Source organism: Rhinatrema bivittatum, chromosome 9 (genome assembly GCF_901001135.1).
Source record: "Rhinatrema bivittatum chromosome 9, aRhiBiv1.1, whole genome shotgun sequence".
In the NCBI taxonomy this organism is placed as follows: domain Eukaryota; kingdom Metazoa; phylum Chordata; class Amphibia; order Gymnophiona; family Rhinatrematidae; genus Rhinatrema; species Rhinatrema bivittatum.
The window spans coordinates 192,876,810-192,890,772 of NC_042623.1; the positions used below are offsets into that span (position 1 = coordinate 192,876,810).

A 13,963-nucleotide genomic window follows, 5' to 3' on the forward strand; every position below is an offset into this window, starting at 1 on the left:
CACTGAACCCAGACCTGAACAGGAACTCCACCCTCTCCCCAGACTAAAATCTCCAAGACCTGCTGACGGCATTCAGAATTTGACGCTGGAGCAAGAAGGCACACCCCTGTGTGGGGGTGGCAGAGTCCAGCATGGAAAAGTTAAATTTTTCTACAGCGTACAGGGTGGGAGGGAGGGAGAGGGATAGGTGTCTGGGTTTGGAGGGGTGTTCCTTATCAGAGTAGGGCATGAGGAGGTAGGTGGCAGAAAGGTCTTGGCCAGGAGAGTGTAGGGGGTTCTTTTTCAGATCGGAGTTTGGTGGAGGCGGGTGGGAGAAAGGTCTTGGGGATGGGTTCACTTCAGATCGAAGTTCGTAGAGGTAGGAGGGAGAGAGTAAGTAAAGTATGCAAGCACCCTAAAAGTAAAAGCGCACACATTTACATTACCTTAAACGATGTTGCAAATCTATGTATGTTATAACTATGACCATGCACTTTGAAAAATCAAATGTATTTACATAGATGTCTACCCCAACCATACTCTCGGGAATGTCAGTTTTTGGAGTGAAACTAGGCAACTATATAATATATAGACAGTGGAGGACAGCTGTCAGCTCCACTTACCTAGCCGAGTAACCGCTTAATTACCCAACCAGAGACCTCTGACGTTCTCTTATAAATATTATTAGGTGAGCAGGATGAGGGAATAGTGCAGAATGTGCTGTTGTCTTTAAGTCTGAAGGTGGGAACTGAACACTGGTAGCTAAATTGCAGAACCAGTTGTATTAAAATCCCCGTTCGGTCTTGTGGCTGCTGAACATGCAACATCTTTCAGTTTAAGAATGGGTGCATCTTTTTTTTTTTTTCTTAACGCAGCAGTACCTGTCAAAGAACATATGCAATGGGGTACAAGAACTAGAACGGTTCTGTTTGGAAGTGAGATCAGTTCAAACTTCTACATACAAACATTTCCTTCTCTTTCATACAAGATAATCTATTAAAGTGCGCTAAGGCTTTCTTGAGCATTAATCCAAGTTTAAAAAACGGGGCCGGGTTGAGTGGTAGCAATTTTGAAAGGCCAGAGCTGCGAGGCAGGAGTGATTGGGAGTCGTTCCTGCCCCTGGAAGAACCAAGATCTAGCCGTTGGGTAAGGACCAGGGTCGAAGGAGTCAGAGGGGTCCTGGGGCTGGGGGGAGGGAGGGGCCTTTCCTTAGGTTTGGTGGGTGGGTTGAGGGAGAATTTTTCTTTGTTTTTTGGTTGTTTTTTTTTTGTGGGGTTTTTTTTTTTCCTTTTTTATTTATTTCAATTTTGGGCGTACAAAACAAAATGAACGAAAGAAGAAACTGAATGAAAAATAAAACGAAACGCATTTTCAAATGCGCACCCTAAAAATTGATAAGGGGAATTTTAAAAGCCAGGCCGGTGCCAAAATCAGGAGTTGGGGGGTGGGGGGGGGCGCATCTAGCACATTCACGCGTCCGCTTGATTTTATAAGCCGCCCACATGTGTGCACGAGTCCCAGTGCGTGAATATCTTGCGGTGGGGGGGAAAAAGGCGGGGCACGGGCGTTCCAGGGCGAGGCCAAGAGAAGTGCACACAAGTACCTTCGTGCCCGGGCGCGCGCCCAGGTATACTTGAGCACAAAGTTACTTCTGCGTGGAGGCGCTGTAAGTCTCAATAAGTCCAGACATCTATGAAGTGTTTGAGGGGTCCTGGGGTAATGGGGGGAAATGCAGGCTAAAGAACCAGGGGGGCTTGCTCTAGACTGGGAAAACTGGTGAAACTGGTCATGGCCTGGAGGCCCGTCTGTTATAAAATTCCCCTCACTGGTGTGTCCCAAAGCCGACTCACGCTGCTGCGCACGCATGCCTGCGCCAGGGATATCTTATAACACACCTGTAGGTGTGCCCAGAATAGAAAACTGCCACATATCTGGCTGCACACTCATATCACAAGTATCTGTGCGCCCGTATGCCCACGTTAAAGTTACTGTCACAGCATGTTAAAATGTGCAAAGGTGAACACAGACACTTTAACACAAAAAACATAATCATACATTGAGGAGGTACAACTAACTTTTTCCAGTAACATCTGTGTTAACATGCAATACATAATGCTAGTAAATTATAGGGATGCACAGCCAAAACCAATTTGTTTCAGTTCGGGTTTTTTTTGTTTCAGGGGTTTTGCTTTTTTCGGTTTCTGTCATGCTAACTGGTTTGAGCTCTTGGGCCAGGAGGCAATCTTCTGCCTGACCGAATACCTCTCCCTTGGGTTGAGTCCTCAGGTTCCGGCGGCCCAGCAGGACTTTGCAGGCTGAAGTTGAAGCGGAGTCGAAGTCCCGTCCGAGATCAGGGCAGGCAGAAGATGAAGCAGAGTCACGGTCAAGGCAACAATAAGTCAGGCCAGGGGAAGGATGCAACAGGACAGACAGGAACAGGCAAGGCTGGGAGAAGGCAGGGGCAGGAACACACCATAGCAAGCAACTAGAACTAGCAGGAGATCTGTTGTGAAGGCCCTAAGTAGTAGTTCTGAGCTTCCCTTTATACTGGGCAGGATGTGATGTCATCTGTGTGTGTCACAGGATGTTCTGCCAGCAGGAAGTATAGAAGGGCTTGAGGGCTGCAGGAAGTTCAGCCATGTTCCTTGGATGTAGAATGATGCTAAAGGCTACATTGAATCTGCTTCAGACCACTGCTTCCCCCTCCTTTAATCTATGACAATCTCAGGGCATTTGCAAGTCAAAAGTTCCCAGGTATGGAGAACAGGGATTTTAAAAATCTTTATTAATTTTAATTAGTGGGAGTTGGTTGATATGTCTGCTGTTTAGAAATATTTTATTGATATCTGGGAATTTAAAAAAGATGTATAAGATTTTTTTTCATTATTGGATGTTCTATTCATCACCTGTTTTTAAAATATTTATTCTTTTTATTAGTATGGTTTTACTATTATGATTCATGATTTATATTTCTTGATTATGTTTAATGTTTTATGAGGAATGATCTTTCTGGGTTTTTTTCCCCATTGTTGCACTACATACAGAGTCTGGCTTCTTACAATTTCCAGTTCAGTTTTGTTTGCCATTTCTGTTTATACTTTAGTCACTTTATTCTGTATTTGGTGAGGGTCTGTCTGTGTTCTGCATGTGTGAATGATGTGAGTTATTGTGCTAGCTTGTAGTTTCTATGTAAGGATCTGTAGCAGTTTGGCTTGTTCTGTTTTTGTAATAGGAGGTGTATTGATGTTTTAGGATTTGGTATATTTGCAGTGTTGATTTTTCATAGGTAAGTTTGTCAATGTCTGGGGGACTGAAATTTACTGTATTTTTTGAATAAAAGTTGGAAATGTTTGACAACATCTTCATTGACCTTTTGATTTGATCATCTCTACAAGAATCTCAGAACCTTTAGTGCTATACCATTGACACAAGGTTTGTCACCAGCGTGTATACTGCTCACCTTCTCCACCCTTTCATTTGCTGAATGCTTGAATGCTGGCATTTAGTGCTGTCTTGGTATGGGAGTTTGCAATATTGTAATTGTTTGCTCATGGCTTTCTGAGGGCCAAGCCCATACTCAACATGCATTGCAATAGGCCCAATACCAAAGTGCCTTCTTTGTAGGGTTTTCTGGTTGGCATTTGCATGTTGTAAGTACTATTTTTATCTCACAAGACTATACTTTGTCATAAGAAAAACATAAGAAAATGCCATACTGGGTCAGACCAAGGGTCCATCAAGCCCAGCATCCTGTTTCCAACAGTGGCCAATCCAGGCCATAAGAACCTGGCAAGTACCCAAAAACTAAGTCTATTCCATGTTACCATTGCTAATGGCAGTGGCTATTCTCTAAGGGGTAGATTTTCAAAAACCGCGAATAGGCGTACTTTTGTTGGCGCTCCAGGCGCCAACAAAAGTACGCTGGATTTCAGTAGATACGCTCGTAGCCGCTGAAATCCGGGATCGGCGCGCGCAAGGCTATCGATTTCGTATAGCCGGCGCGCGCCGAGCCGCGCAGCCTACCCCCATTCCCTCCGAGGCCGCTCCGAAATCGGAGCGGCCTCGGAGGGAACTTTCTTTTGCCCTCCCCTCACCTTCCCCTCCCTTCCCCTACCTAACCCACCCGCCCGGCCCTGTCTAAACCTCCCCCTTACCTTTGTTGGGGGATTTACGCCTCCCGGAGGGAGATGTAAATCCCCGCGCGCCAGCGGGCCGCTAGCGCGCCGGGACGCGATCTGGGGGCGGGTCCGGAGGGCGCGGCCACGCCCCCGGGCCCGCCCCCAGAACGCTCCCGACACGCCCCGAAAACGCTGCGCGGTTCGGGCCTGCCCCCCGACATGCCCCCTCTGAAAACCCCGGGACTTACGCGAGTCCTGGGGCTCTGTGCGCGCCGGTAGGCCTATGTAAAATAGGCTTACCGGCTCGCAGGGCCCTGCTCGCCTAAATCCGCCCAAATCCGGGCGGATTTAGGCGAGCAGGGCTCTTAAAATCCGCCCCTTAGTGAACTTAATAGCAGGTAATGGACTTCTCCTCCAAGAACTTATCCAATCCTTTTTTAAACACAGCTACACTAACTGCACTAACCACATCCTGTGGCAACAAATTCCAGAGTTTAATTGTGCGTTGAGTAAAAAAGAACTTTCTCCGATTAGTTTTAAATGTGCCCCATGCTAACGTCATGGAGTGCCCCCTAGTCTTTCTACTATCCGAAAGAGTAAATAACCGATTCACATCTACCCATTCTAGACCTCTCATGATTTTAAACATCTCTATCATATCCCCCCTCAGTCGTCTCTTCTCCAAGCTGAAAAGTCCTAACCTCTTTAGTCTTTCCTCATAGGGAAGCTGTTCCATTCCCCTTATTTTGGTAGCCCTTCTCTGTACCTTCTCCATCGCAATTATATATTTTTTGAGATGCGGCGACCAGAATTGTACACAGTATTCAAGGTGCGGTCTCACCATGGAGCGATACAGAGGCATTATGACATTTTTCCGTTTTATTCACCATTCCCTTTCTAATAATTCCCAACATTCTGTTTGCTTTTTTGACTGCCGCAGCACACTGAACCGACGATTTCAATGTGTTATCCACTATGACACCTAGATCTCTTTCTTGGGTTGTAGCACCTAATATGGAACCCAACATTGTGTAATTATAGCATGGGTTATTTTTCCCTTTTTCATGCAAGATCTGTAATTATAAATGCATAACTTTAAAATTGTGTGCATGGGGAGGGTGGGCACAAGGCTGTAAGGTTCACCTAGGGCACCTAATACTCTTGCATTGGATCTTCCCTCTCTCCAAAATGAAAAAAAAAAATCCAACATGGTGCTGGCTGTATCTGAGCCAGGTGCTGAAGTGATCTGACTTCAGCATCTGATTTCGGCACTGACAGTGCTGCCTTTATTAAAGAGCCCCAGACAGGCATCGCTCCTGCCCGTTCAAACAACCAGACTACCAGGGTGGCACCATTAGGGAGGTCCATGACAAAGCCCATGGACAAGTGGGTCCTAGGGGCTGGCAATGGCTGTAACAGCCCCCAGGATTGGCCATGCAGTATTTTTGCTGTGCGCAAGTGGGATATGAGTCAACATAGGCCTGATGTCTTGCTTCATTTGGGGTCACCGGTAGTGCCACTGAAGCAATTCAAAGCTTCGTATCCACCCAGGGTGTCCTGTGACATGGGAGTCATGGGCCCATTTCAACTCTTTCTCATGCAATTTGGTACTACCATTTTCTCTGGAGGGATGGACACCATAGTGGATAGGAGTATTTTAGCATGATTGATGATGTGCCTAGGAGATTCTGAGATATCCTCGGTTTGGAAGGAGTGAGAGAGGTTGTCTGCTCATAGATTTTTGAGCTTTGGGCGATATTGTAACTCAAAATTGAAGTGAGCAAAGAACAAAGACCAATGGGCCTGTCTAGCATTAAGCTGCTGAACCTGATATAGTTCGAGGTTCTTGTGGTCCATATATATAGTGACATTGTGGAAACATGGATGAAGTATCCCTTCTGGAGTGTGTTGATTGAGGACAGCTCTTACCCCCAGGTAAAATGAAGGGTTGTGTGGAGTATGAATGATATAGGCAAGACTTGCCAACAAAGGCATTCTTTAACCTCTGGAAAGCTTCAATAGTCTCTGGTGGCCACTCATTGATGTTGGCGCCCTTGTGGGCAAGGGCAGTTAGGGGGCTGCCACAGCGGAGTAATTTGGAATAAACTGGTGGTAATAATTAGCAAACTCCAGGAACCTTTGTAAGGCCCAAAGCCCCAAATGGCGAGGCCAGTCAGTGATGAGTTTTACCTTGGCAGAATCCATCAAAAAAAAAAAAATCTCGTGAGATTATGTTCTCAAGGAAGGAAGCTCTTCTTGTACAAAGCAATATTTCTCCAGTTTGGTGAAGAGATTATTTTCTCACAGGTGCTGCAGAATGGTGAGAACATCTCTATAATGGGAACTTAAAGTCTGGGAAAAGATCAATATGTCATTCAGGTATACAACTACCCAGGTCTATAGCAGATCGTGGAAGATATCTGACCATTTTCTGGAAAACTACCGGGGCATTACAAAGTCTAAATACTCATTGTGTCTGTCACAACTGTTAAATGTGGTTTTCCATTCATTGCCAGCCTTGATGCAAATTAAATTGTGTGTACCCCCAGATCCAATTTCGTGAATATCTTGGTGCCCTGTAAGCAATCGAAGAGTTCAGTTATTAGAGATAGTAGATAACTGTCCTTCTTAGTAATGGCATTCAGACCACAGTAGTCTATGCAAAGCCTGAGAGATTTGTCTGTCTTTGTGATGAAAAATATCCCAGCTCCTGCCAAGGAAGAGGAAGGCCAGATAAATCCACTTTCCAGATTCTCTTGAAAATAGGTCAACATAGCCTAATTCTCTGGGAGAGTTAGGGGTAAACCCGGCCTCATGGGGCACAGCTCCTAGAATAAGCTCTATGCCACGATCATACGTGCAATGAGGAGACAAGATCTCAGCTCTCTTCATTGAGAGACATCCTTGTATTCTGCATACTGGGAGGAAATCCTGGAAGAATAGAAGCCACGGTTACTGGACGGGGTGGCTCCACAGGTTCCAAGCAAGACTGTACACCTGTGACCTCAGTGGGAGAGTTGTAAGGTGGACCAATCAAAGTAGGGTTGATATTGTTGGAGCCATGGCAGACCTAGTATGATGGGATGAATTATTCTGAAGATCACGTGAAGACTGATCTTCTCTAAGTGCAAGCAGACGTGCGTAAGGCTACTGGCACCACAGTCTGAGTAACTTGGTCCCACAGTGGATCTCCATAGACTGAGGACATCACCAGTGGAGACACCATCTGGAATGTGGGAATCAGAAGCTGATCAACCAAGTTTTGCAAAATGAAAATTCCCCCGTAGCTGGAGTCTACAAAGGCCTCAGTAGAAAACATGTGAAGCCCATTTCTAGTGTGACCAGTAGGAGAAATTGAGGAGCTGTTACAGTAAGGCCTAGGGTTATCTCCCCAAAGGACCCTAGGCGTTTAAGTCCTGACCTTTGTGGGCATTGGGCCAAGAGATGGCCTTGAATTACGTAATAGAGACAGAGGCCCTATTGTCTGCAACAGAGCCTTTCTTCTGGGGCTAGGCGACTGCATCTCAACTGCATTGGTTCCTCAGGAGGAGGAAGAGAGGTCAAGGGTATAGCAGTTGGAGGAGAGAGTGGATGTTGGAATCAGGGTGCCAGCAAGACACTCCTCCATGCCAGACAAGTCTCTAGAGCCCTTTGCTGTAAAAAGTGGTCTATTTTGCCATTTAGGGCAATGAGACCCTCTAGTGAGGTGGGACTCTCCCGGGCGGCGAACTCATCCTTGATTTTGATGAAAGGCTTTTCCAGGAAGACGGTGACCAAGCTGTCTTCTCAGCAGTTTAGCTCAGAAGCCTGTGTCCAAAACTCCACTGCATATTCGGCCAAGGTTCGGAACCTTGACAGAGATGGAGCAGATCAGAGGCCATCACAGTGGAACGACCTAGCTCTTCAAAAATGATGCAAAACAGCTCCATGAATTGTTAGAGGTTGAACAAGATGTGATTTCCTCACTTTCAGAGGAGAGAAGCCCAGGCCAGTGCTGGAATAATGAAAGGATGTATGTGAACTTGGCTTGGTCATTGGGTAATAGTGGAGCCTGTAACTGGAAGTGCATTCTGCACTAATTAGGGAATCCCCAATATCGCTTGGGAGTCCTGACATACCGTGGAGGAGCTGGCAGCTGAGGGAGCGGGTCCTTTAAGTATCTTGACGTTGGGTGCATGCGTGCCTAAGAAGAAGCATGGCTGGTTGAGGCCGGTGGCGTCCTGCTGCATGTTATGCTGGCAGTGCCTTTCCGCGTCAAAGCGCTGTGAGGGGGGGGGGGGGGGGGGGCATCTGGCCATGTTGGGAGCCAGCGGGAATGGCCTGGCTGGGGAGGTAAATGTGGCAGTTTGCAGAAGCAGCCCACAGACTGCCAAACACAACATCATATTTTGTAAGCCACCTCACACAAAGATGTAGAGTGCTGGTTAAAAATGTTTTTAAATAGATAATATTGGAAATAACCATGCTATAATAAATTATCTGACATTGAAAAACAATTTACTGTCTCTCTCTGTGTATATGATCACCAGAAAGCCATACTAGTCAAAACTCAATATACAGAATGTAATATACACCACAATAATCCTTAAAGCGACGTCATATACCACATCCTTACACTTGACAGATTTGCACATAGGGTTGCAACTTTCATGCAAGCATGTCCGCTATTTTATTATATTTACAAATATCAGTTTGTGAATCTAATAGCTTATTGTCAAAGATGTGCTGAAAATCAGAGTTCAGATTTAAAGCAGGCAAATTTCAGGCTAGTTTTGAGTTTGCAGGAATTTAAAAAGAAATTTCCAAAGATGCCCGGCAGTGATGAATGAAGTGAGAGTTTGACCACATTTGAAGCTAATTCGCTGAGGCGGTAACTTTAAAGCAAGCATGCACACCCATATATGTGGAAGCGAGCCTACATATACTGCCATTTTAAATCATGCACCCAAGTGCACATGTATAATATAAAATACACCTGGAGAGATGCATGCTCCTAATTTTAAAAGGTTACGCGGGGAAACGTTATTCGCGTGTCTTTCCTTAGGACTTGTCTGCTTTTACACAAGTAAGTGAGCACATTTTATAACATGCATGCGTGAAGGAAATAACCAGTTTGACCAATTAGTCCACCAGTTTGATCAGTCTATCTCTAAGTCATCAAGACCCCTCTGGTTCTTCAGCCTGCACTCCTCCCCAGATCCCTCACAAAGACTCACCTGAAAGAGCAGAAGTAAATATGTATAGGAAACACTCCAATGCATGCTGCATTTGTAAGTGTTGGCCCCGCTCCGAAATGCCCCGACCGCCTGTAACATGCACCACTTTTACGCGCATTCTGTTGCTCGCACGCGCACATATACGTGCGTACTTCGCTCGCTCTCGGCCCATATACTCGCATGTATGGTCCTTTTTTGCGCGAATAACTCTTAAAATTTACCCTTTCAGGATTCATGGAAATCCGCAATACAGTTGTTAGCTGTAGGCTCTGGATCGACTGAATTTTGCCCAGATTCGCTGGCTTGAATGGTTTGCATCAGGAATTATTATTTTTTTTTTTTAATTTCACCAAAAAATGCAAACCCCTCCCTCCCCCCCCCAATTTAAGAAATTCAATTTATTTCAGTAAACTCTCAAAGTTCTCAGACAGCCCTACCTATTCATGTGGTGTTCATAGTTTTGGAGGTAGAGCATTATGTGTGGGGAGATGTGCATATAGAATATTTAAAATAGATTAGCATACATTTGCTCCTAGCATGTTATGCCTTTAACTGGTATTCCTGGCTAGTGATACTCTATATGCAAAATCTTGAGCAATTATACTTAATTATCTAATTTAAGGACTCCTTAAAATATAAATCAAGTGAGCAAATCCCTTACCATCTCATTCTCTTCTCCTTGGTTGAGTAATGCATGGTAATCTCTCTTATTCTTTTCCCCCATCAAACTAAGCCTGGTTCAGTGTCGGTGTCCTCTCGAATCTGAAGAGACTTCTTTACTACAGAATTACAGCTTGTTCTGCCTTAACTGTACATGTGGAAATCACTCATGAATCACTATTGTTCCTGGCGCAAGTGAGCTCGCAAAGAACACGCCTTCTGAATTAGACTCAGAAGAACTTCAGAAAAAAAAGTGTTAACTCCCCAAGTGCTATAAAAGTTTTACCTGACAGAGACTATTACCCCAAAGGTGAATTTTAAAATCCTGGCGGGCACCAAAATTAAGAGACACGCACGCATGTAGGACGTGCACGCACCCAGCAGATTTTAAAAGCTGCCCACACATGTGCACGCATCTCCTGATGTGTGACTATCTCATTCTGAATCCAAAAGTGGTACGGTGTGGAGGGGCCAAGAGATGTGTGTGCAAATCCTTACACCCGAGTCCAGTGCCGAGTAACGTTACTTCTGCTATCAAGGAGGTGTGCGGGTATTAATAAAACTATTTTCATAAGAACATAAGAAAATGCCATACTGGGTCAGGCCAAGGGTCCATCAAGCCCGGCATCCTGTTTCCAACAGTGGCCAAACCAGGCCATAAGAACCTGGCAAGTACCCAAAAACTAAGTCTATTCCATGTAACCATTGCTAATGGCAGTGGCTATTCTCTAAGTGAACTTAATATTTATTTTTATTATTTAACATTTTTATATACCGAAGTTCTAGCAACAATGTTGCTAATCACTTCGGTTTACATATAACATTGTAGTGACTTAACAAGTGTGTCTTACATGGAACAGGAACATGAACTTGGAGAAAATAGCAGGTAATGGACTTCTCCTCCAAGAACTTATCCAATCCTTTTTTAAACACAGCTATACTAACTGCACTAACCACATCCTCTAGCTATTGCTAGAGGATTTAAGGGGTCTGGGTTAACTGGGGGGGAGGGCAGGCTTTTATGCCAGGGAAGTTTGGAGGACCTAGATCTTCACGGGGCAAACTGATGGACGAATTAGTGAAACTGGTCACGGCGTGGAAACCCCACTTTCGCTGCTGGGCACACACACGCGTAAAATTAGGGGCACATATGCATGCACTTGGGCTATTTTATAACTTAGGGGAGTATGTGCGTGCAAGTTATAAAATGGCCGCGTCCCTGGGTGTGCGCCCACATACACGCACATATCTGCGCCCGCGTGCCTGTTTGAAAGCTATCGTCTCGCTGTGATATGTATTAAGGTGATCATTTAGGGGAAAGTGTTCCCACTGTCCACGTTGGGACAATGATCCACGCCGGCTTTTCCCCTGCAGGTTCTTGCATCAGTTTCCAAAACCCATGCGTGTAGTTTCAACTTTTGAAAACTGCTGCAGGGACGAAGTTCGAGCAGTTATTGGCGCCTGCTATTTATTTAAAAGTTTTTATTTGCCGTTAATACGAATACATTAATCCATCTAAGTGGTTTACAATAAAACATACACAAAATCTTTATGAGAGTAAAAGCATCATTTAAGCAGTAAAAAAAAAGGGGGGTATGTAAATAAAAACATCAGTCTAGCAGACTCATATAGAACACAGCTGGATAATAGACTAGAATTAGAATTACTTGGTTAAAGATAATAGAAGGTGAAAATAGGAAGATAGTTATGTGATGTTGTAGGCAATGGTACAAAAATACGTTTTTGAAATCTTTAGTATTGGGTAGGGTATTAGGCGAATGTCTTCAGGTAAGGAGTTCCAAAGAATCAGGCCGGCAACTGAGAGTGCCCGTCTGCGAGTCGGGTCAAGTCTTGCTGTTTTTATTGTTGCTATTTCAAGAATACATTTGTCCATTGAGCGAAGTTGTCGTGTCGGTATGGGAGCCTTAGCATTGTGCAGAGCCGGATTGATGAGGGGGATAGAGAGTAGATTGTGGTAAGAATTTTGTACTTGATACGATACGAGACTGGTAACCAATGTAAATGCTGGCGTATTGGAATGATGTGATCCTTGCGGGATAGGTTGTACAATAGGCGCACAGCAGAGTTTTGAACGAGTTGAAGAGGGCGGATTGTCGAAGCTGGTAGCCCCAAGTAGAGGGAATTACAGAAGTCAAGGTTGGATAAAATCAAAGCCTGGACTACAGATCTGAAATCAGATGTAAATAGGAGGGGTTTAAGTTTCTTTATCATTTGCAATTTGAAGAAGGAATTTTTTTTTTTTTTTACTATTGCAGTTACGTTGATGTTTGCCGGATCAGTACCTGCAAAGATTTGAAAATCCCATCTAAGTGCAGACTTTTCCTGTCCTAAACTAACCATGCCCCCGGGAATGTATCCTCTCCATGGGGCTAAAAGTGCAGCTGCTGTGGGACAACAACCTTGACTTTTAGCCACGCTGAGGGCTGGCAATTGCCAGATCAAATGCTCTTGACTCCTGCAGATTGCTTTGAAAATTGCTCTCCCCATGAACTAAGAGAACTGCCAGTTCACAAATAAACATTTTAGCATCATAAGGAATTGCAGACAGAGGGAGTTATCAATTTTAAAGCTACTAAATTAAAATGACATCACCTCACTTGTGCCTGTCTCATGCACGCTAAATCTTGGGGGCAATTTTCGAAAGCATGCGGGTAGTTGCAAAGTCTACGAGGGCCTCTACCTGCTGCCTTTCCACCAGTACACTGTTCCTTTGAGTACTGGCAGTACTCAAAGGAACAGTGTATGCATGTACGTTTCCTTCGACAGTTGCCCAGAGAGGAAGAAACCTTCAGAGATTTCTGTGCCTGCTTTTTTCCCCGTGGATATTTATTCCCTGCAAAACATCATGCATAGTGCTGAAAATGCAAAAACTGTGTGCATTATTGCTTCCTCCAACCAAACCCCGCCTCTTTCTTTTCTGGTGGGTCTCCAAGGCACATCACACTATCTCATGCATATATTCATGGCGGCAATCCTGAAAACCCAACGGGGTAGGGGTGTGTCCTGAAGGGGGCTGGGGACACGTTAACCTGGAGATCTAGTCCGCTAAATTAATTTGTGGGGTGGAGTTTGGATTTGTGTGCATAGTGTTGATATGACAATGCACGCATGTAAATTCACATGCCCTAGTTATGCGTTAAAAAAGAGCAGGCGTATCTGTGCAGGTGAATTTCTGGGTGTACTTTCACATCATTTTCAAAGCAAACTCATGTGGGTAAGTTTGCTTTGAAAATTTGCATAACTTAAGCATGTAGACGCTGCCGGATAAGTTACCTGCGATTTTATAAATGTTGGGCCCTCCTTATGCCAAAGATGCTTTTTCTGTTCGTGTTTGTGCCAGGACTTAAATCCCTCACCTCTTTCTGGATTCTTCCCTGGGTTGTGGTGAGGAATTGCCCCAGACTGTGGGTCAGAAGGCGAGTCATTCCCTTTGGCCCTGAAAAAAGATTCTGCAGATCCAAGTTGTGGGTGGGATGTAACTTCTGTGCTGCTCAGCGCCTGTGATATAATTTCATATCCAGGGGCCGATGAAATATCAAGCGCAAAAAAAAAAAAAAAAAGTGCATTCAAACCGGACACGCGTGTTTTTTCAACGCACGCACACCCCCCCTCTCCTGGGCACCCGATGCAATAGGCAAATGAGCTGCCACGCTAGAAATGACGCGCTAGGGACAAATTGTGCGTCCCCGGCGCGACCAGGGCATTGGGCACCCAGGAGACAGGGCTGTGCGCTGATTTGGAAAACGGGCGCTCAAGTAATGAACGTACGTTTTCCTAACCCGACCGCCGTCAAGATTTTTTTTTTTCGCTCCTTCTTGTGGTTCCTGCTACTTAGTGTCGGGATGATACTAAGCAGGAGGAACCACAGAAAAGTAGTATTTTTGATCTTTTTTTTTTTTGTGGTGGCTTGGAGCGCGTGAAGACTTAAAGCCAGCTCCTGGACTGGTGTTAAATTTTGCATGTTGAAAC

At 44.9% G+C, this 13,963-nt stretch overlaps 1 protein-coding gene across 1 annotated transcript in view; it reads right to left on the reverse strand.

Moving 5' to 3' along the window:
- Nucleotides 1-10,099, reverse strand: part of LOC115099329 (probable cation-transporting ATPase 13A4) — a 106,115-nt gene extending 96,016 nt beyond the window's left edge. The window contains exon 1 of the mRNA XM_029616915.1: nucleotides 9,975-10,099. Within this exon, the coding sequence (XP_029472775.1) occupies nucleotides 9,975-10,037 (63 nt within the window). The 5' untranslated portion in view covers nucleotides 10,038-10,099. The remainder of the gene's footprint in view (nucleotides 1-9,974) is intronic.
- Between the last annotated feature and the right edge of the window lie 3,864 nt (nucleotides 10,100-13,963).